The sequence below is a fragment of the Heteronotia binoei genome, chromosome 10, assembly GCF_032191835.1.
Source record: "Heteronotia binoei isolate CCM8104 ecotype False Entrance Well chromosome 10, APGP_CSIRO_Hbin_v1, whole genome shotgun sequence".
Lineage (NCBI taxonomy): Eukaryota > Metazoa > Chordata > Lepidosauria > Squamata > Gekkonidae > Heteronotia > Heteronotia binoei.
Window position 1 is genome coordinate 63,723,700 of NC_083232.1, and position 23,252 is coordinate 63,746,951.

Consider the following 23,252-nt stretch of genomic DNA (forward strand, 5'->3'; position numbering starts at 1 on the left):
AAAATCAATGCAGAATGTTAAATAAAACCCAGAAAGGGAAAACACCCAGGCCAAAGTCACTCTGAGCTGCCTCCAAGGAGTGGATGCTTAGGGGTATCCAGGACACTGTCCCTAGCCCAGTCCTATGCAGAGTTACTCCAGTAGGAAGCCTGGTGAAATCAATAGACAGATTGGGGTAACTGCACAGGACTTCACTGCAGGACTGCAAACTTTCCCCTAATATACATTTTTCTGAACCTCTGACCTTGGTTGTGTTGGCACTCAGTTCAGCACTCTATAAACCATGAAACTATCTGAACATCAGTCTGCCAACTGAATCTCAAGTTCTTGCCTGGAACCTTGCACCCAGCATCTCATTAAAGACAAAACACCCCCACGATTGTTTCATTGTTTTTATGTAGTGATTTTGGAGGCCATCTTGCTACTGATGTCTGAAGCTGCTCTACAGCTTTAGAAGAAACAAAGAAAGCTGCCTGCCATTTACCACCTTCATTGTCAAGTATTCTGCTATCCTGCATGAGGTGCAAAGGAGAGAGCTGAACCTGGGTCCCAGCAGGAGACAGAAACGAACAAAGTTCATTCCTGGAGGCCTATTTTAGCTGTCTCCATTATTGCCTTTGCTCTTCCTGCCAGGCAAAGGAAAAGCTGATTTGTTCTGGGACTGAGAGAGTTTACTTGCTAGCATGGTGAAAGGCTCCATCAGCGTCCTCCTGTCTGTCACCATCACTTCCCAGAGTTTCACTTTCTCAAGCTTGGCCCACTGCTGTGCCTCTTCAGTCGTGACTTGTCTCTGCTCCACAAGGTCAGTTTTATTCCCCAAAACCATTATTGACACCTGAAAGGAAGGAGGGAGAAAATATGAATCAGAAGTGGGAAGTTGCACAGAAGTTAAAGGTATATGTCTACTGCAGCAGAGGTAATCCGTGGCACCTCCACTAAAAGAAACAGAACAGGTGGCATCCTACCTTAAGATGTAGGCTGGGGAGCCCCATTAAGATAGACTGGGATGTGTGTGAAGGGAGGTTGAGTGCCATTATTCCAATCTGAAACAGCCCTGGAGAGCCGATACTCATCCTAAATGGGGGCACCCAGTAGTTCCCTGGAATAATTTTCAAGTTGGGTGAAATGGGGTGAAGGGGAAAGTGTAAACCTCCTACAGTTTTAATCAGAATCAGGGCCCCACACATTGTGATGTTTAAAGACACATTCTGGGAGTTCAGTTCAGAGAACTCCCTGCATCTCCTGCACCTGAGCCCACAGACCAGAACTGTGGCCTTGGAGAGCTGACAAGATTGGGCTCAAGGGACCCAGAGATTGGACTCCATATAACACAGGTTCCTAAACAGGTAAAACTTTTTGAACTTGGAAAGGAAATTTCAGTATGTATGAGAAACAGCAACTAAAAAACAAAACCCAAAGCCTCCACTGCTAAGCCCGAGGCCAAGGCCATCTGTATTCTTTGCCTCATAGAGAGAATCAGTTTGGAAATAAGCAACAGGTAAACAGCAATCAGTAACCTCCAGATAAGCACTTAACTATCTTAAAATACTGCTCTTCCACTCCTTTCCAAAACATGACAGAGGGACACTGCTGCAGGCTACCCCATTGCTCAGACAGATGACACCCAGGCCACAATCCAGTACAGTGTTGAGCAAGACCCAGCCCACTGAAACCAGGGCCTACCTCTGAGCTGGACTGTACACATGGAGTTTGGTTTTGCAATCAGTGGCTCTTCGGGGTGGTTCCTGGCTGCTTTGGAACCTGCCTGACTTGTTAACCATATGCACAACGTATTTCAGTTTGCTTTCAGCATTCGTCTACATCATATTCTAAATGTGTACACAATTTAGATAACATTGATAAGAAATGTCTCCATATAAGATTGTAGTAGCCAGGGCAGTTTACAGAAATGTCATATAACAATAAACTGTTACCCCAGAACATGCTACTATGGGCCATCTAAGAGGATTATGCTAGCATGGAACGGTGGTTAGAGTGCCAGGCAAGGATTCAGGACACTTGGCTTCAAATCCCCCCTCTACCCTGGACCTATTCCTAGCTACCCTCTCTCTTCCTGGGAAGTGCAGGATTCAACACCATCTCAAGCAAACACAGGGATGTCCCCAAGGAAAATGCAATGAGCAGTCAGGCCCATTTCTGTTGGTGACTAGGCAAGGCTCCTGAACTTCACATTCTCCCACACTTCCGTAATCTGGTTTGTTCTTCCCAATCTCACAGCAATCAACCTTTTCACTTGTTCTCGGTTGTTGTCACTTGTCCCTGCTCAATCCTGCTAACTCCTTCACTCCTGTTTTCATGCTTTCAAAGACAGATCTACATCTGATACAGGGAGTTCCATGAATAGAGCTCACAGCCTTTTTTGCCTTAAATATCACATACCATGGGGGAAAATTCCAATTAGAACTGTGGTGCAACATGACACTCACCAAGTTTTCCCCAAGCAAAATGGCTCAAAGGGGCTGCTACTTGCCCTGTTGAGGAAATACACAAGTCCTGATGTGGCTGCAATCTTGAGCTTCTTCTCACCCAAATTATTTTATCTCTTGTTATTTGCCTTCTCATTGTTGCTGCTCTTTTTATATCTTTCTCATGTCTAAATCAAAGAGTTCCTTTTTTATGCCTACATCCGTTTTGCCCTCATGCCCCCCTCTCTCTGGAACCAGTTGTGTACTGTGAGAAAAAAAACACATTTTCCTTCTTCCTTAACCTCCGATCTCTGCTTCTTTTCTTCCTCCCACCTTAGTGGTAATTTTTATTTTGTTTAAAAAGACTACTCCTGCAAGTCTGGTTTGGTTTTTATTTAACTTGATTGTTGTACAACACCAAGTGTCAGAAGTGTGTTATAAATATTATTATTGCACCCCGTCATTTGCCCCATCTGTCACTCCCACCACATACAAGCTTCAGCAGCAGGAAGCCAGCTCCGTTGGCCCCAATTAGGAACCCATCAATAGTGATGCCCTAGACAGAAGGCAGGGGTTGCCAAGGGGTGGAGTGGGGCTGTGAGTGGGATAGCTTCCAAGAAACCACCACAATCAAGGAGAAAAGTAAGGGGAAATTAAGTAGAATAATATCTTCAGGAGCTAGCCAAAGCCAAACAGAGGCAGACAGTGAGAATACAAGCTAGCCACAAGACCAGCTTTTTCATTCATTCTGCTAGACAATGAAGCATATAAATAGCACAGAAGTTGTGTTTAAGAATGTTTTCAGTGCTAGTTGATTCTGCATATGCAACCAGTTCTTCCACAAAGCCCAGAAACAAAACTGGCAATGTCTTAACTCACACTTATCAATAGATCTCATTTTTCAACTGTGCTAGGATTTCCCTGCATGCTTCTCACCTCCTGCTAAGTAGTCTATAGCTGGAAAGATGTAAACCACAGTTCGGATTAGTGTTTTTCTACAATGAAGGGTGTCTCAGACTTACCATACATGGGCTCATTAGACTCAGTCTTTCCGTAGCATAAACACTGAAGGAAGGATCATTATTTGTATCACCAAATAAGATGCTGACACCTTCCTGTGATAAAAGGCCCTCTTAAATGGCCAGTTTAATGAAGCAGCCCAAATTCAATTCCTATGAATATGCAGCTTGCCAAAGTGGCAGCATCAATATGTCACCAACTGCTGTAGGAGAGAATAGCTCACATCCATTCCAGATAAACTGCAGTTAGCCCAATGTATGCAGCAGTTCATTCACATACTTTAAGCACCAATGTTACCAGAGGGCCAGATATGTCTCTAAGTTTACTCAGCCAGAGAATATTACTGTCTGTGTTAATGGAGACGGTGTATTAAGTTTTCCTGGAGTAGCTTTCAACACCTCAATCTCTCCCTTGTCTATGAAAATGGTACCCAAGCTCTTCCTTATTATGTCTGCAACTAGGAATTCCAAACAGCTTCACTGCTTGTCTCAAAGACTAGACAATGTCAAAGTCCTCTGATCAGCTGAAGCAGTGAACTTTGAGGATAGGAATACGGGCAGTCATTTTTCTTCCAATAGTCCCCCTCCCTTCCCCTGACTAGCTACCATAACCTTCCTCTGCTTCAGAAGAGAAAGCAAGAAAGTCAAGGTGGGGCAGGGGGGAGAAGAGAAAGGCTGAAGTATATTCATCCTTTTAACAGTACCAAGAAAGGAAGACAAGCTGTGACTTTTGATGCACCCCTCACAAAGAGGATACATCTCAGTTGCTTAGCATTTCACTGCCATTCAATGTCCAACAGGCCTCTGCCCACATTTTTGTTTGAAATCCATCATGACTTTGGTCTTCATCCCACTCTGCTCTCTTCACCGAAATATCCAATCCTAAAGGTTCTCCTTTTTCTTCCTCTTTGAGTCCTATTTAACTGTACTGCTTATTCAACATGTCATGTTTACTACTTTTGCTTGGCTCAGGTTTCTGCAATCCAAGTCCTGTTACATTGCTTATTAGCTGCCTCATCCTACTGATTGCATCAACTTGCATTGTGTTATCTGCCATGAGTCTCAGTGAGAAAGGGCTATAAATAGCATTAACAAACAGTGAGGGCTCCTTTTCAGAATCAGCCCAAAAGGTCTCTCTCAAAGTGGACAAGCAGAGATTTCGAACAGTAACACGACCCTTTAATGATTAAACAGAAAAGCTGCTTCAGACTTCATCCACTAACTCTAAGGGTGGCAAAGTGAAGTTATCTGAAGTCAGGAAGGTTCATGGGCCTAGTGACTGAGTCAGTCACCAACTCAAGACTGACGCTGATAACACAGCATTACGATAAATAAACTGTCATAAAAAAAAAACCCTGACAAAAAGTTCTCCAGTAGTGCAGTGTGTGCGGGAATGACCACGAGGGAATGAAAGTGTGGGCAAGTAGCATGTGATCTAGAAGTGAAACTAGTGCCCCGTGACATGCCAGTGTGGTTAAGAGTTCCAGACTAGGATCTGAGAGACCCAAGTTTGAATCCCCACTCAGGTCCCGGAAGCTCAGTGGGGGACCTTGAGTCAGTCACACAGTCTCAGCCTAGCCTACCTCATAGGGTTGTTGTGAGGATAAAATGGAGGAGAGGAGAACAATGCATGCTGCTTTGGGCCACCACAAGGGAGGTAGGGGAGATGAGAGTGAATTAAATAAATACATTTGTTCTGCAGCTGAAAAGGAACACCTGCTTCTCACTTAACAATAAATACTCCACAGTACTCAGAAGTGATGCATTTTTTGCCTGCACGTACTGCATGCCACTGTCTTGCTCACATGATGATCTATATGGGGAGGAAGAGAGGGGAAGGAGAATGAAGCAAGCATTGCTATGAGCAATTCTGCTGGAGGGGGACAGAGTAATGTGTGTGGAATTACCATTCAATTCTGACCTACAGTATTTTAATAATTTATTTTAAACCTTTTGAATTTTAAAATTATTATCTACCTGTTTTATATATATCAAAAGAACATGTATAGATAGTGCAATACCACCTATTCAGTTAACAGAAACACAAGAAGTTAAGCTGTCAAGCTGTAGACACAAAAGGGTACTTATTTAAAAACTTAAAGAGCATCTATTATTGTTGTTGTTCTTTATGGTGCTGTCTTGCAAAAGTGATGCAAATTCAGATAACTTCCAGACTGGCATTTTTTTTAAAAAAAGAAAAAGTTGTGTCTCCTCTGCCGTAATCTAACAGGAAGTGAAGGATCTCCCCAACAAGGAATCAATTTGTTATTTGCCCACGGGAGGTGCTGCAAGTTTCAGGAGGTTCCTTGATGCCTCCTATGCTGGTAACTTGGCTGTGCCATACATTGTTTGCATTGCTATGACAACTGGTTACATAATCAGATTAGGCAACATATGAGTAATAAACAAAGGAATTGGCATGAAAACTCGGTGTCCTTTCCTGGTTTTCTAATATTTCTCAGTTGCAGTGGTTTTAATAACAGATACTCATCCTGATCCAGCAACATGCCTGCGCAGCTGCTGAGGTTGCACATGAGTAGCCTTGGACAGGCACATCAGGATGAGGAGGGGAGAGCAACCTCCAGCTCCTTTCTTGGGAGTGTCACATGTACAGGCCTGATGGCCAGATCCAGGCAAGAACTGCATGCTCCACCCCGTGGGAGTGAATCGCACCTCAGCACACATATGCCCCCTAGCTGGATTGCGGTAACTCGCTCTGGGGGGACCTGCCAAGTGACCTTGAGGATTTTTCATTTTTAAAGTTTTGCCATGCAACAGATTTATTTATTTACTGTAATTTAAAATATTCATCTCCCACCTTAGACTCAAGGCAGCTAACAGAACAATAACCCACTGCAAAGGCACCATTAATAAGATTTTTTCAAAAGACAGGTTAAAAATGCAGCCAGATCAGAAAAACAGTTTGCCCTCCCCAAGACACCCTCTGAAATAGAACTGTCTTTTTTTGTTTTTTTAATTGGGTGTCTGCACCTGGAAGCCATGACAGCCTCTGGTGACTGACCTCAACTGGGGGCATAGATGATATTTAGAGAGGTAGTTGAATAGAGCCTGCCCTTTTCCTCCCAACTGCTGGCATTTCAAGGAGGTCTCTGATCCAAGTACTTGCCAGAGTCTACCCTGCTTAGTTTCTGAAATCTGACAAGATCAGGCTTGCTTGGGCTATCCAGGTCAAGGCAAACAGAACAATCTTACATGGCTTCCTAAATGCAGATAGCAGAGGTGCCAACTTTGATAACCCATTCCATAGCTGTGGACCTATCACAGATAAAGCCCATGACCTAACTATATAGACAGTCAGAAAAGAGGGCACCATGAAGAGAAGGCTGTCTGAAAAGTACAACTGGAGCATGGAAGATATAGGCTTACTTCAATCCATGAACGTCTCCAGCAACTTGATCTTTAAGCGTTTTTCTGCCGTATACACGCCCTCTGCTTCTAGTGTCCTGCTGCCTGGATCGTATCAACTGAACAGAGCAGGGGGTGACGGTAGAGACCAAAATGTTTTTATGTTAGTTTTACATATGTTGTAAGCCGCCCTGAGCCACTCGATGGGAAGGGCGGGATATAAATCCCAGATAAATAAAAAATAATAATAATAATAAAATGGGCTCTGCCTCACAGAAGGGATTAAACTGGCTGGCTTTATACTCCCTTCCCAGCTCTGTGCATCTATGTTTCTTGACAAGTCAACTGGCGAAGAAACAGAAATCCACCTGTGACTTGACAGAAGAATCCCATGTCAGGAAACTCCCACTATCTGCTCCTGGAGACTATCTGGCACCCTGAGAGAATTCAGCTTTCCTCACCATAAAGATCTGTCTGCTCAGATGGAAACGAAAAACAAGCCCAGCTGATCACAGTAACCCTGCCACTAGTTTCTGAAGGGACCACCAACAGCCTGAGAAAACACAACTAGTTTTTCTTGGTGTCTGAAACTGTAAACTGACAGCAGTGCACTGGTGGAAACAAAATACGTATTAGTAACTACTGGCTCTACTGCAAATGGGTCTTGTTTGGAGAATGCCTCCCTCTTCATTGCTAAACAGACCCGAAGATGCCCATCAAGGCCAATGCTAAAGGTTCTGTATGTGCTAATGTATCACTTTTGAGAAAGGCTGTGGCTTGGCTTTGCATGAAGATCTCAAGTTCAATCCCCAGCATCTTCTTCTTTTTTTTTTTAAAGGACCAGGTACTAGCTAATGTGAAAGCCATCTATCTGAAACCCTGGAGAGCCTCTGCTAGTCTAAGCAGACAATACTGGCTTTGATAGACACATGGTCTAATTCAGTGTAAGGCAGCTTCATGTGTGTACTTTTCTGTGGCAGTGAGTGAAAGAGAGCAAAGGTCTTCCTCTCTTACATGTTAATCAATGAAGCCAGCATGCCTTGTATGTTATGCATGGGCTTGCTTTCTGACAACAGCCAAAGGTTATATAAGTGCAGTCACATGCACACTTAGTTTAAATGGCCCCAGAAGAGTGCTTTTCCTTTTTGTTTGAGGCACTTAGTTAAGAGAGCCATTAGGGACTCAATATGTGTAATTTATTGCAGGAAGATGGTAAATGCCAGTGCCCCGTGCAGGTGATATCATTCAGCCTGGTGAGTTACAGCATTCGATTAGCAAAAAGACTGATGCCATTTCCCCCATGAAGGGTCTGATTTAGCAGCCGCAGTGAAACACCTCAAATTACATTCCCCCTCCCCAACCCTTTATCTGTTATTGCGTTCTGTATCACCATTATCACCTTTGGGATTTTTAAATGCATCTTTCCTCTTGAAAGGAGATGCAAGACATCTAAGAAAACCCATAAAATAATAATAAGGTAAACAAACATGGAGGTAATAATGAGATTTGCTGCCAGTGATCCAGGATATTTTAGGCATCTGTGATGGAACAACTCATTTTTCAAGCTGTGCTCTTCACATTAAGGGCTGTTAGAACAAGACTTTGCTCTCAAATTAAATTAGATGTGATGTAGAGAATGGCAGGGAAAGAGAGCAAAGTGGAAGTCAGTCAGTCTCTCCTTCCCCCCCTCACTGTCACATGTCCGCAGTCTGGCACATGCAAAACAGCTTAATCTGCTGCTTAATAAGAAGTCTTGGAAACTCGCTTTGAGTGACTTTGAATTTTCTTTCACACAAACATCACTGTTAGACACTAGTCATTTTTAGGAAAGCGTGTGTGGGCCACTCTTCGTAAAGAGTACTTGTTGCTGCAGCATGAAGAAATGAATGTATTATTCAGCTAACAGTATTCACCTGTTGTTGATGTACTTTACATTTTTTGACTATTGTTTTGAGTTTTATTGGGTACTGGGCATTTTTGGCCACCTTTGAGAAATAACCATATTTTACAATATAAAATATAAATACATCAATATTCTAAAGAACAAATTATCATATTTCAGATACGAGTGAAAAATTGACAAGCACTTACCTCTTTTTTGTCTCTAAGCTTGTCAATTTCGCTTTTGAGCTGGTCAACTTTCTGGAAGGATTCCAGGCTATTCACAGCATACACCAAAACAAAGCCATCAGCAATCGAGAAGTAATGTCTGGGGAACTGTTCGACTCTTTCCACCCCTTTGGTGTCATACAGACGTAGTTGTTCCTTTACTCCTCGATCAGTTTCAGCTAGAGCCACATATATGTCTTCTACAGTTGCATTACATTCCATGCCTGTGATTTTCAAAAGCAAAGAGAGTCCCTAAAATAACCCCTAAAATAATTACAAAATTCAGTGAAGGACATGCAGTAGCATTTCCACCATGCATATTTAGGGATCTGAGCCCAGAACTTTCCTTCTTTATTCAAAGATGATAAGCAAGACAAATATTGCTTTATTAAAGTGTTTGCATCTTGCTTTTCTGCGGCAAAGTTGTGCTCAGAGCATCTTACAAAAACAAACAAAAAAGGAACAACCATCTAAAATTACAGTACAATTATAAAAAAGAAGCAGGAACCATGGGGTGCTCTCTTCCTCCTTGTCCCTGCCACTGGATTCCCATCTGTCACATGTGCCTTCTATTAGCAGAAGCTGAGCTATGCTGTCAGCAGCAGCTCCACTCCAACAACTTCCTCAAATGTGTGTTTCTTCTTCATTCCAGCATTCTAGTTTCCCACAAGCAGGCCTGTCTCGGCAGACAAGAGGCCTGCTGAAACCTTCAGCAGTGTCCCCTTCTAACCTTGACTTCAGTGGGATAAGGAGGATATAATTCTGCTGAGGACTGCCTGGCAGGCCTCTCAGCTCCCCTCCCAACAAAGTAGGGTTACCAATACCCAGGTAGGGGTACGGGATCCCCCAGTTTGGAGGCCCTCTCCCCACTTCAGGATCATCAGAAAGCGGGGGGCGGGGTGAGGGAAATGTCTGCTGGGCACTCCATTATCCCCTATGGAAACTGATTCCTGTAGCTATAATGGAGAATTGATCTGTGAGTGGGCCTCTAGGGGAGGCTGTTGAGATGGAAACACCAAATTTTCAGCATAACATCCAGTGCCTCTCCCCTAAATACCCTCCAAGTTTCAAAAGGATTGGACCAAGGGGTCCAATTCTATGAGCCCCAAAAGAAGGTGCCCCTATCCTTCATTATTTCCAATAGAGGGAAGGCATTTAAAAGGTGTGCGGTCCCTTTAAATATGATGGTCAGAACTGCCTTTGGAGTTCAATTATGCTTGTCACAACCTTGCTCCTGGCTCCACCTCAATGTCTCCGGCTCCACCCCCAAAGTCCCCAGATATTTCTTGAATTGGACTTGGCAACCCTACAACAAAGTCTAAAATGATATCAGGGCTAATGGATGCTCTGAGGCAGAAAGTAGGGAAGGAAGAGTCCTTGGTGCACAGTGGGGCATAAACAAACCTCCACCTATGACCAAAACATCTAACCACATCAGAAGCAAAACTGTTGAGCCTCTGTTCAATAAAAACTAGCAATGTTACTTCATACTCCATAATTACATTATGCTGTATGCATTATAATTATGCTGATTTCCGTCTCATATAGTGCTTACAGAGTATCAGACTAAGATCAGGGAGATCCAGGTTTGAATCTCCACTCTGCCATGGAAGCTTGTTCAGTGACCTCAAACCAGTCAAACACACTCAATCTTACCTACCTCACATGGTTGTGAGGATAAAATGGAGAAGAGAATGCTGAAAGGAACTTCAGATCCCCATTGGGGAGAAAAACAAGGCCCAAATGAAGTAAATAAGTTTAATGTTATTATTTATTAAATTAACATTTAATATCTATGTTTAACAAGAATGTCAAACATATGGTCCATGAAACGGATTTGGCCCCTGCAGGGTTCATATCCATCCCACAAGCAACTGCAGCTGCTGCAATTGCAGCTTGCTTTTGCCCAGCTCCCTCTGCTGCTTCCTGCTTCCTTCCAAACCAAGCCTCCCTTCCTTCCATTGGCTGAGGGCTCCTCCTTTGGGAAGCAGGGAGAGAGAGGCACAGAGTGACAGAGAGCCCCACTCAGCAGAAAGAGCGAAGTCTGAGTCTCATGGCTTCTTTAAGACATGCAACATTTTATTTCGGGTTTAAACTTTCCTACACTTCTACTTCACGGAGGGAGGGGGGGAAGGAACAGTGCTCTGCTGTTTTCTTTGAAACTTGATATTTTTCTGTCTCTTTCTCACACCCATGCATGTGTATGTGTGTTAAAAGGAAGGGATACGTTGGGATAAGGGGAAAGGAGAATTAAAAGGAAATTATTTTGGTTTATTCTGAAAAGTTTGGGTTATTTTTAGATTAAATTTTTCTGCCTATCTGAAATTTTATTTCAAAAAGACCCTGGTTAGGAATTAGAACACTTGGATTGGCTTCCATTGTTTAATAATCCAATTCCAATGTATTCCATGTTTAATAATGGAAGTCGATGGCTAAGTGTTTAAAAATGAATTTATGGTTCCATATATTCCAGTTCAACATGTCTCCCTTTTTCCTTTCCCACCTTGCTGGCTGCCTTCTTCACTCTCTTTTCATCACTAGCACTTGAATCATTTTGCCCAGTCTGAAATCAACACATTATTTCACTTGGAGAGTTCCCCCTCTCCAGTTTGAACAGATGAAAGGGGGCAGGGGGAGAAACCTAACAATACAGCTTGCAAATTTTATTAGTGGGAAGTTTTGTTGTTGTTGTTCAGTCGCACAGTCGAGCCCGACTCTTTGTGACCCCATGGACAAAGTCACGCCAGATCCCCCTGTCTTCCACCATCCTCCGAAGTTTGCTCAAATTCGTGTTTGTTACATCAGTAACGCTGTCCAGCCATCTCATCTTTTGCCGTCCCCTTCTTCTTTTGCCTTCTGTCTTTCCCAGCATCAGGATCTTCTCCAGTGAGTGTTCCCTTCTCATTTGGTGGCCAAAGTATTTGAGCTTCAGCTTCAGCATCTGACCTTCCAAGGAACAGTCTTGGTTGATTTCCCTTAGGACTGACTGATTTGATCTTCTTGCAGTCCAAGGGACTCTCAAGATTCTTCTCTAGCACCACATCTCAAAAGCATCTATTCTTCTGCGCTCGGCCTTCTTTATGGTCCAGCTCTCACAGATACATTAGTGGAAAGTAGCAAGAGTCTAATAGGACGGACCTAACAAAATTTGTGGCAGGGCATGAGCTTTCATGAGTCACTGTTCACTTCTTCAGATATGACTAGAATGTGAGTCCACTGGTCCTTATATCAAGGAGAGTGCAGGGATTTTAGATGCCAAATGTAAATAGCAGGCATTGGTAATGAGACAGGAAATCTATGTCTCAATTCAGCCCTGGAGGGTGCATTGAGGTGCATTATCAGTTACAATTCAGCAGTCTCTCTTTCTAATCTCACTTTGAAATCCCTTTGTAAGAGAACTGCTCTCTTAGGTTAACAATGTCTGGAAGGTTATTTCCCACTGGTTTTTAAAGGTTTCTAACGTCTGACATATCTATTTATTCTTTGCATCCTCCTGGATGGAACTGAGACCCAGGTTTCTTGTCTCATTACTAATGGTGTTATCTCCATGCTTACTACCCCTCTGCCTATCACACCTAATCCAATCAAGCTGCTGTTGTCATTCACCTGCTATTGCTATCTAGCAACTGAAATCACCTTTATAAAGTTTATATCTCCAGTACCTTATGTTACCTTTTATGGTACACATGGCCCAGCCTGACAAAGTGACATTTATATTAGAGATCTGACCCTCATAACAAATTGAGTTCAACATCTCTGAGTTAGACAATGCAAAAGAAAAACACATAGCTCTTACCAACAATGTGGTTACTGTACAGAATCTGTTCCAAAATAGCAGTTTTTCCAACAGAAGCCATTCCACACACCACCACCTTGTAACCTTTCCCCATCTTCTTCCAAGTAACTGGTGAGGCAAAAAAAACTCCTATCAACACAATAGATACCTGTTATATTTCAGATGTTGTAGTGAGTAACTTGTAAATGCATCATGATGTCAGACCTTTGAGATGTTTACTGAACTTTAATACATGGGCTGTTTTCGCACTGACCTTTTACTGGCGCGAGCACCCTCTTCACACCGGAGGATCTGCCCGGATTTCGCACAAGAAGCGCCGGCGCACCCAAAAGAGCCGGCTACTTCCGTCGCGAAACCCGCTCAAACGTTTTCCTGCTTCTTGGCGGTTTCCGTTTGAGTGGGTTTCGCGACGGAAGTAGCCGGCTCTTTTGGGTGCGCCGGCGCTTCTTGTGCGAAATCCGGGCAGATCCTCCGGTGTGAAGAGGGTGCTCGCGCCAGTAAAAGGTCAGTGAGAAAACAGCCATGGTTTTAAGGACAAAAATAAGAATTCTTTTAATTTGCATAATGTCATGTTTATACAATTGCAAGATTAACACATGCAACTGTACCACCACAGGGAAGATGAGGTGGCAATGGAAATTGTCCCTACCACCTCTGCTATTAGAATAACCACACCTACCGGTACATGGAACCTTCCAGCAGCAACTACAGTTACCAACAGGCTTAAGGGGGAAAGTCTTCTCCCTATAACAGAGGTTTAATGCAAGGAAATGGGCAGTAGAAGGTTTTAATGGCAAATTACACTTTCTGGTAAATATTTCCCCAGTTTATTAACAGGCATGTATTTATAACTCACAACTTTTTAAACAAAATTCTATAAAATACAGAATTTTAAATATAACAGAATAATATACAAAACCAAAAGTGTCTGGTATATAACATCCTATTAAGCATCTTTTCAAGGGGCAGAACACTTTCCTCCAGGCCTGTTGGCAACCCTAGGTCTCACCTGTTTGGCATAATGCAGCAATGTTTAAAAAACAATAACCTGGGATTCAAGACACTGTAGGTCAAATCCAAGGAGCTTGCAGCTTTTATAGGCATGTAAGGAAGGGTTTCAGTGCTCCAAAGGTACCACCAATCCCTTTGCTGACATACACACACAAAGAGTCTAAATCCACCCCAACTAAATGAAGAGTATCCCTCACTCTTCAGAGCCACTCCAGTAAAATCTCTGACGCCAGCTGAACTCTCACGGAAGCTGTTTAACTGTTGCCCAGCTTGACAATTCCAGCATCTTGGCCCCTCCCCTTAAAGAGAACTTTATGCAAATTAATCTGCAGGCTGCTCATAACACCTGCAGAGCCTAGCAAGGATTAATAGATGAACAGAAAACTGCAGCTCTCTTTCCCTCTCTTTGGCAGCCTCTGCAAGGGAAACTATGGCCCAGTTGCGCAATGCCAGCTGCCAGGTTGCCTAGTTGTGTGATGGTGAACACCAAGGACTTGCAAGGGGTACTTAACTTTCTCCCCCTGTAACCCTCTCTTTATACTATTTCCTCTTTCACTCTTCCTTGGTTACCTCCATAGCCTCACCTTTCCTTGCTGTCTCTTCTTCTTCTCATCACCTACCAAACTATTTTTTAACTGCCATCTTTTATCAAGTAATATTTATTATTTACTTACTTCTTACCCAGACTTTCTCCACAATGGAGATCCAAAGCAGCTTATATCATTCTCATCTCTTCCATTTTAGCCTCATAACAACACTGTGAGGTAGGTTTGGTTGACAATGTATCACAGGCACAAGAACAAAAGAAACTCCAATATTTTCTTTTAGAATGAGTAAAATGCTTCAGAAGGCAAAGTTTTTCATACTCAAAATGTAGAGTTCAGTTTTACCAATGAAAAAATTGGGAATTTTTGAGGAGCAATAAAAAAAACACACCATAAAATAGTTTTGCTTCTGAATTAGAAAAAAAACCCTGTTCTTACAAGGTATTTCCCTCATTCCAAATGTGCAGTTTGAAAAAGTCTGAGATTTTCTCAGTTTTTCCAGTAGAAAAATTGGAAAATTCTGGGAAGCACTGAGGGGGAAAAAACCCCTCTTATTCTGAAGCCATATACCATATTTTCAAGATGTTTTTGTTTAAATGTAACACAGTTTGCAAAATTAATAAACTATAATATGTTTAATAATACTGTTAAACAGTAATGTTTCCATAAAATTAATATCCAAAAATGCTAGCAGTCCTAACCTATTTTGACTCAGAGTTTTTTTCCACGTAATATACTTTCATTTCTTTGCTATAAAATTTGTTTTTACCTTCAGCTTGTATATTTTTTCTTCCCACTCAGATGGCAAAAATTAAAGCTTCATATGCTATGGTTGCATAGAGTGCAATAGGGTGCAACATTATTGGGTATATTTTTTGTTTTTCTTTAAAAAACGTGGATTTATACTTTTAATCAATATGCCAAATAGTGCAGTTTTATATGCTAAGTTATAAATGGTGAATTTTATGTTGTTCACTGAGTAAAAGAATTTAGGTATGACAGGAAAGTAGGTGTTGCATATATTTCAGTTTTTACAAAAATATATTTTTCCCAGAAAAAAATGTTCCCTCCTCCTACGGCTTCAAAATTCTTGGAAATGTTACAGCTCCAACCAAAGCTAACTTTTCATCCCTAAGTAATAGCCCCAAACAGGTGGACCAGTAGACCAGGGATTGGCAAATTTGCTTAATCTAAGAGTCACACAGAATAAACATCAGATGTTTGAGAGCCATAAGACATGAACCTCAGATATTTGAGGGCCACGACAGGGAGGCAGGGGTGAAGGAAAACAGCTTTAATTTTAAATGCATTCTCCAAGCTGCCAGTTGGCTTGGAGAAGTGATTTAAAGAAACAAATGCTTTCTCCAAGCCCGCTGACGGGGCTGTGGGGGCTTTGAGAGCCACACAATATGTATGAAAGAGCCACATGTAGCTCCTGAGCTGCAGTTTAGCCACCCCGAAGTAGACCCTGGGCTGAATTCCTGCTCTCACTGAAATGTACTCGATCCTTACAGGCTTGTCTTTCTCAATTTTACAGGATTGTTTTAAGGATTAGGGCTGTAATTCTAAACATGGATATGAGAATAAATGTCACTGAAGACTTATTTCCCCATAAACATGCGCTAGATAGTACAAGAAATAGGGAAATCCCTACACAGAAGAACCAAAGGGAAATGCATATATTCATCCTAATTTTGACAATGAATGGAAACTGCAGCATATCCTACTTTTATGTATATTTACAAACAAATATAACATATAAATATGTATTTATAATGCATTGCAATGCATCTGAGAAGCATGCTTTGACTCACCAAAGCTTGTGCTTTAAGAAATGTTAAGTCTTACAGACTCCTGCTTTGAACAGTAGCTGCAGCCTGCAGATAAGATTACCAGAGCTTACTGCTCTCACCGAAACGATACTAAATGAATCCACCTCTACATTTAAAAAGAAAGTTTCAACGGGAATTAATATGACGTTCAGGCAAACCTAGACCCGGGTTTCATTTCAGAAATTAATCACACCGTTCACCTCTAAAAGCGACCCCGTGGCGTAGAGTGGTAAAGCAGCAGCACTGTGGTCTGAACTCTCTGCTCACGACCTGAGTTCGATTCCGGCGGAAGCTGGATTCAAGTAGCCGGCCCAAGGTTGACTCAGCCTTTCATCCTTCCGAGGCCGGTAAAATGAGTACCCGGCTTGCTGGGGGGGAAAGTGTAAAAAACTGGGGAAGGCAATGCAAACCACCCCGTAAAAAAGTCTGCCGTGAAAACGTTGTGAAAGCAACGTCACCCCAGAGTCGGAAACGACTGGTGCTTGCACAGGGGACCTTTCCTTTCCTTTTTTTCACCTCTAAAAGAAACAGACGATATTCCCTCTGTTTCCTCTCTACTGCTGAAGAGAACAGAACCGCCAGGAAAAATAGACTGAACTACATTTCCCAGCAGGCATCTGGGCTCAAGCGGCGCCCCCTCCGTGCGTCAGACGTGTGTAAAGCATTGTGGGAAATATCCCTCCTCCTTTCCGGCTCCAGCCGTCGTTAGGTAAAGTTTATGGTTATCTTGGTGTCGTGGGCTTAATCCATTCCCATCCTAAATGCGGGGGGCTTCTCCGTGTCCGTTTGTAGGTCTCTCATATGGGTGGATGTTGGGGAAAGGGGGCGGCAGAGTGTTTTCCCGTGGTTAAAAGTACAGTAGCCTAAATTTCGTGGTGGCTGTTTAAGCTTTGGCGCAGCTTGGGCCTATGACTACTGAGCACGGCGCTGCAGCTGAAGGGAGCATGGAGGGTGAGATGAAGATAGAGGGTAGTAATTAGGGTTACCAGATGTTCTCTTTTTATGGCGTCCACTCTCTTTTGGATTCTTTTTAAAAGATGGGAATTTTCTCTTTTTGGGCTGGAAGGTTAGGACTATTCCTAGTTGGTAGCAATTATTGCAACTTAAATAGTAAAATGAGATATGTCATAGTGATCACGTGTTTGAAGTAGTCGGGAAATATGTCCTCTTTTTTGCTATTCAAAATATGGTAATCCTAGTGGGAATAATTTTACAAATTTAGCCAGTTTGCTTCTATTGCTCTCTTTTTTCAGTCGAGTTGCAGCCAAAGCCTAAAATGCTGCAGGGCCCCCATGAAGTCTTATACTAGGGATGGCCAAACGACATGGATGTCAGATGTTTGAGAGCCCTAAGGAAGGAAGGAAATAGAGAGAGAGGTGGAAAGAAAGCAACTTTAAATGCATTCTGCAAGCTGGCTTGACTTGAAAACGTGATTTAAAGAGACAAATGCCTTCTGATGGGGGCTTTGTGAGCCACACAATATGCATGAAAAAGCCACATGTGGCTCCCGAACCACAGTTTGGCCACCCCTGACTTATACCCAGAATTAAACTTCATTGGTCTTAAAGGTGCACCTAGATTCAAACTCTGTTCTAGGGCATGTTTTTGTTTGCTCCAGAGTTGGCCATTTATAGCTATGTTATCCCTTGGGAGTAACACATTTATATGTTTGTAGCCTTAGAAGAGCAGCTGTTGTTAGATCTGGTGTGCTTTTTTAGGAAGGTGGGTTACCCTAAATGCAAACCATTTTTTTAAAAAAATATAAAGACTTCTACCAGCTTGGAAAGCAGATTTTTGAACTTGTTTGGGGGAGTTTTAACAAACTTGGACTTGTTGCTTAGCTTGAAATGTTTGCCATGTGGGGAAATCAGACCATAGATTCAGTGGGAGCTCACAGGAGTACAGCTCCTGAATCTAAGAGTTCCACCTACTCCTGAGAGTTCCACCTCCTTTTCCATTGAATAGTATGTGCAGCTGCATAACAATCCTTGGATGAGTTCCATCACCTATTTTTCTACAAAATGACCCCTGGGGGAAATTATTCTGTCTTGTAAAGGAGAGAAGAAATGCAGTGCTCAGAGAGCTTATAGTAGCTATTATTTATGATTACACCTTACAAGGAAAATTTAAGGGACTTGAGTTCCTACAGAGTTTGATTTTTTCCTAGGCTCCTAGTTATGGTAACATGAAATTGATAGTGATGTTTTTTCCATAAGCGAAAAGGTTAAAATATATGCTTTTAAGCTCCTTTGTTGAAACAATGATAGGGGAAACTGCCTGAAGAATCACTAGGGATATTCTAGTTGATCATTTGTCACATTTTGACATATTGGGGATAAAGATTTTTTCTTAACAGTTAAGAGTTAGAAGCCAAGTGTGCTTGCTGTGTTAACAGTAGGAATTGATTATATGAGACTACAAAACATTAGGGGAAGATGTTCTTATTAGTATATGCTTAAGAAAATATTATATTAATCATGCATGTCTGTCATCAGATAAGCCACAATGGGTGCTTACAAGTACATCCAAGAGCTATGGAGGAAGAAACAGTCAGATGTGATGCGTTTCCTCTTGCGTGTCCGATGTTGGCAGTATCGCCAGTTGTCTGCCCTCCATCGAGCTCCACGACCTACCAGGCCAGACAAAGCTAGAAGACTGGGATATAAGGCTAAACAAGGTGACTTGAACTTGGAGTAAATCAAACGTTGTTCATTTGCTTACCCTTCTCCATACTTATGTTGCTGGTAGTTTTAAGCCTATACATTGTGTGTAAAGTGCCTTAAACTACCAGTCGACTTAGAGCGGCCACAGCAAGAGGCTTTCAAAGTAGGTGAGAAGCAGAGGTGATTTGCCATTGTCATCCTTTGCAGAGCCTTCCTTGGTGGTCTCCCTTCCGAGTACCAACCCTGCTTATCTAAGGAGATCAAGCTATGCCATGCGGTCTTCCTTCCCAAGCATATATCAGTGTAAAAATAATCCTTTTTACTTGTACATTTTTAGCACATCAGAGCAAGCCTAACTTTCAGTGTAGGCAAGAGTACTGAAGAGAACATGAAAGAGTTCTCATTGTGCAGGAAGTGAGACCTCATTTAAATATGCCTTTGCACAATCTCAGCCTAAAATTCAATTCCCAATGCATTTTATACTTTAGTAAATCTCAACTAGGCTAAATGTTTCGGTAGTCTTATAATTGGATAAAATCTTAGGAGGGTTGTCTGTAGTGTTTTCAACAATGCACCCTCATGAAGAATATTTGTTCCCATAGTACTTTTCTGCTGTAGCTTTCCAAATTTTTGCACCTTTTTCACATAGTCCCTGATCTTTTAGGTTACGTCATCTACCGCATTCGTGTTCGCCGTGGTGGCCGTAAACGTCCAGTGCCTAAGGGTGCTACATATGGTAAACCTGTGCATCATGGTGTCAATCAGCTGAAATTTGCCCGGAGTTTGCAGTCTGTAGCAGAAGTGAGTCTATTTCTATTGTCTGTTGTTTCCAAAGATTTTGATAGTGGTGTTTGTAATGTAAAAATTGAAGAAATTCATCTATGCTGCAAGTTGCAGTTGCGAAAATTTGTTTTCTTGATTTGCAATGCACCTTTTGTATCTTCTTCAAAATTAGAAAATCATCCAACCCCACAAGATTCTTGTGAGGATAAAATGGAAGAGAGTGAAACTATGTAAGCCACTTTGTGGCCCCATTGGGAAGAAAGCTAGGCTATAAATGCAGTAAATAAATACTGACTTCGAAATAATGACTGTACTGTAAAAATGACATCTGATAAAAGATGTGCATAGATGTGGGTTCAGGTGAATGCTTTCCAGATCTAAAACATTCTAATGACCAGTTTAGTGATTAATAATGTTAGCATTGTCCCTTAACTTGAACAAACTGTTGGGCAAGGTGAGGCAAAGCATTCACAGTAAGCTCTTGCCAACAGATTAGCCAATAGACCTATGTTAGCAATTGAATGATCAGCCAGTCACAACACCAGTGTAGTGAACTATGCTAAATAGCAATACATCCGCTTTTCATAGCGTTTAGAAGTTTGGAACATGCTTAAGATCTACACAGTATTGATGAAAGGTGAAATCTAAGCTGCATCGAAAGGTATGGAAAGAATACTTTTAGTGCTAATAAAACATTTAATTGATTGCATTCTGAAATAAGTAATGAGTGAACAGCTGCTACTCATAATACATTCCTTCATTTCTTTAAAACATGGTTGAGAAGTGAACTTTAAGCGAAATGGGCCAGTTCCTTTTGGTATGTGGGCAGCCTTTCTCATTGTATAAAACTGGTATTTTATTCCAAATGAACATGCCTGTCAGAGCTAGAAGAAAGGACACTTAGCTACGACAGGCACATTAATTTGGAATAAATAATCACCACTTTTCTACAATGAGACAGGCTGCCCACTTACTAAAAGGAAGGTGCCCATTTTTTAACAAAGGTATCCTAGCCTATTGTAGGAAAGAGTAACTTGAGGAACTGCATTCCATGGCAGTACATTTTAGAATTCTAATTTCTAAGGGAAATACATGCACATCTGGCTTTCAAGGATGTTATAGTACATACTGGTTTTTCAACGTTGTTCTCTGAAAAGGCAAATCTGTCTTTGTGATACATTTGTAATCAGAAGCAGAAAGCAGTGGAAAGAGAAACTAAGTAGTAAAAAGATAAATTATTTTAATAGTGTTTGCCATCATATTGGATGGATCAACAACAGAGTAGGAAACTATCCCTAGTGAACAGGTGTTGAGTTATTTTAAGTGGATTTGTGTATGTTTTGTATCTTCAAGCATACATAATTCTATGAATCATAGCACTTAGTAAACACAGGTACAGTGATTTCAAGGACTGCACAAATGCTACATTAGGATAGTGTGAGAGGTGGCATTTTAGTGAGGTGCCTGCCCAGTACTGAGCTCATTCATTTATTTATGCAGTCTGCCTGCATTGTGCAACGCTCTAGTGAAGTAGCTAGCAATAGTTCATTCTGCTATAGTGGGGACTCATTGATGCTGCTCTATAAATTGAAAGATCAAGACTTGTAATGTTTAGCCCCCATGCTTATAAGAGAGAGCTCCCCTTCCAAGAAATTTTTGCATTATTTGTTTCATGTAGTTTTGAACACCATAACTGAATATTCTCACTTCCTTTTGCATGATTTTCAGCATCTGAACTATTTATCCTGTTATCTTCCAAATCCGTAGTGGCCCCGTGGCACAGAGTGGTAAAGCAGCAGTACTGCAGTACTGTGATCTGAACTCTCTGCTCACGACCTGAGTTTGATTCCGGCGGAAGCTGGATTCAGGTAGCCAGCCCAAGGTTGACTCAGCCTTCCATCCTTCCGAGGTCGGTAAAATGAGTACCCAGCTGGCTGGGGGGAAAGTGTAAAAGACTGGGGAAGGCAATGGCAAACCACCCGTTAAAAAGTCTGCCGTGAAAACATTGTGAAAGCAACGTCACTCCAGAGTCAGAAATGACTGGTGCTTGCACAGGGGACCTTTCCTTTCCTTCCAAATCCAAGTTATACAGATGAACCAAGATCCCTCTGTTAGATTCTAGAGTTAAGAACATAAGAGAAACCATGTTGGGTCAGGCCAGTGGCCCATCCAGTCCAAAAAACCCCAGGTGTCATCAGGAGGTTCATCAGTGGCGCCAGGACACCAGAAGCCCTCACACTGTTGCCCCTCCCAAGCACCAAGAATACAGAGCATCGCTTGCCCCAGACAGAGTTCCAACAATACACGGTGGCTAATAGACACTGATGGACCTCTGTTCCAGGTTTATCCAATCCCCTCTTGAAGCTGGCTATGCTTGTAGCTGCCACCACTCCATGGCAGTGAATTCCACGTGTTAAATCACCTAATCCTTTTCGTGAAGTATTTTTAACCATTCTAACCTGACTGCTCAGCAATTTCATTGAGTCCCCATGAGTTCTTGTATTGTGAGAAAGGGAGAAAAGTACTTCTCTGTCTACCTTCTCTGTGTTCCTTGCATAATCTTGTAAACCTTTATATGTCACCCCTAAGTTGACTTTTCTCCCAAGCAAAAGAGCCCCAAGAGTTTTCCTTTCTTTTTTGTTAGACTTCATTTCTGTTGTTTGTGACTTCTGTTTTTTCTTCTGCCGTTTAGGAGCGTGCAGGTCGCCACTGTGGAGCTTTAAGAGTATTGAATTCCTACTGGGTGGGTGAAGACTCCACATACAAATTCTTTGAGGTCATTCTGATTGACCCCTTCCACAAGGCTATCAGGCGCAATCCTGACACCCAATGGATCACCAAGCCAGTCCACAAGCACAGAGAGATGCGTGGGTTGACCTCCGCTGGCAGAAAGAGCCGTGGCCTTGGAAAAGGTCACAAGTTCCATCATACCATTGGTGGTTCTCGCCGTGCTGCCTGGAGACGACGCAACACCTTGCAGCTTCACCGTTATCGTTGAGTCTTTTATTTGTAAATTTCCTGTTCTAATAAAGCTGTCCAGAGGCTTTACATTCCCACTTTTCTGTGTTTTCCTTGGCTCAGATTTGTAACCCAAGTAAGGCAAATGTCGACCTGTTAGCAGCAGGCAGTGAGTTGTTATTCCCTGATGTTGAATAAAAACAGTTCTCATTTCATTATTTTAAAAAATAATGTGAAGCAGCATATGTTATCTTTTGGTAAATTTGATTTGTCACTAGGAGAGATTAATTATTCCAAAAATCTGTAAGTGTCTTTCATAAGTATACCCTGCTGGATCAGACCAGTGATCCACCTAGTGTAGCGTACTGTTTAGCACAGTAACCCAGCAGTTACCGTACCTTAGAAGCAAAACAAACAGCATAGAGACTGAGGCCTTCCCCTAATGATGTCTTTGTACTGGTGTTCAGAGTTTTGAAGCCTCTGTATATGGAGGTTCCCTTTAGTCTAGTGCAGCGGTGTCAAACTCATTTCTTACAAGGGCCAGATCTGACATAAATGTCACTTTGTTCAGCCAGGCCATAGCACAAGGTACCAGAGATATAGATTTTATAAAGGTGATTTCAGATGTTAAATGACAGCAGGCTTGATTGGATTAGATGTGATATGCAGAGGGGTAGTGGGCATGGAGATACCAATGTTGGTAATGAAATAGGAAACCTAGGTCTCAATTCCATCCAGGAGAAT

The 23,252-nt window shown here is 42.1% G+C and overlaps 2 protein-coding genes across 4 annotated transcripts; one reads left to right on the plus strand and one right to left on the minus strand.

The window, feature by feature from the left end:
* Positions 1–378: 378 nt before the first annotated feature.
* On the minus strand, positions 379–16,411 carry NKIRAS1 (NFKB inhibitor interacting Ras like 1). Of its 3 annotated transcripts, XM_060248784.1 has the most exons (5): positions 13,726–14,008; positions 13,396–13,460; positions 12,717–12,824; positions 8,903–9,144; positions 379–835 (listed from the first exon to the last, which is right to left on the minus strand). In XM_060248784.1, the coding sequence occupies exons 1-5, from the start codon at positions 13,818–13,820 to the stop codon at positions 596–598; spliced, it is 750 nt and encodes a 249-aa protein (XP_060104767.1). In that variant the 5' UTR covers positions 13,821–14,008; the 3' UTR covers positions 379–595. The 3 variants fall into 3 exon arrangements, with proteins under 3 accessions (XP_060104767.1, XP_060104769.1, XP_060104768.1); XM_060248786.1 differs by lacking the exons at positions 13,396–13,460; positions 13,726–14,008 and adding an exon at positions 16,305–16,411; XM_060248785.1 differs by lacking the exon at positions 13,396–13,460 and having other exon boundaries at positions 13,925–14,008.
* A 2,149-nt stretch (positions 16,412–18,560) lies between these two features.
* Positions 18,561–22,598, plus strand: RPL15 (ribosomal protein L15). The gene is made up of 3 exons (XM_060248787.1): positions 18,561–18,781; positions 19,432–19,568; positions 22,243–22,598. Exons 1-3 carry the CDS (start codon positions 18,610–18,612, stop codon positions 22,546–22,548), a joined length of 615 nt encoding a protein of 204 aa, XP_060104770.1. The 5' UTR covers positions 18,561–18,609; the 3' UTR covers positions 22,549–22,598.
* The last annotated feature ends 654 nt before the right edge of the window (positions 22,599–23,252 follow it).

What these genes read in the sequence shown, in the direction of transcription:
- RPL15 (XM_060248787.1), top strand. Translation starts at nt 18,610, where the DNA reads ATGGGTGCTTACAAGTACATCCAAGAGCTATGGAGGAAGAAACAGTCA. An exon ending in GGGATATAAGGCTAAACAAG is followed by an intron (nt 18,782 to 19,431) that starts GTGACTTGAACT and finishes CTGATCTTTTAG; the next exon opens with GTTACGTCATCTACCGCATT. An exon ending in GTTTGCAGTCTGTAGCAGAA is followed by an intron (nt 19,569 to 22,242) that starts GTGAGTCTATTT and finishes TCTGCCGTTTAG; the next exon opens with GAGCGTGCAGGTCGCCACTG.
- NKIRAS1 (XM_060248784.1), bottom strand. Translation starts at nt 13,820, where the DNA reads ATGCCTATAAAAGCTGCAAGCTCCTTGGATTTGACCTACAGTGTCTTG. An exon ending in TGCTGCATTATGCCAAACAG is followed by an intron (nt 13,461 to 13,725) that starts GTGAGACCTAGG and finishes CCTCTGTTATAG; the next exon opens with GGAGAAGACTTTCCCCCTTA. An exon ending in AGCTTAGAGACAAAAAAGAG is followed by an intron (nt 836 to 8,902) that starts GTAAGTGCTTGT and finishes CCTTCCTTTCAG; the next exon opens with GTGTCAATAATGGTTTTGGG.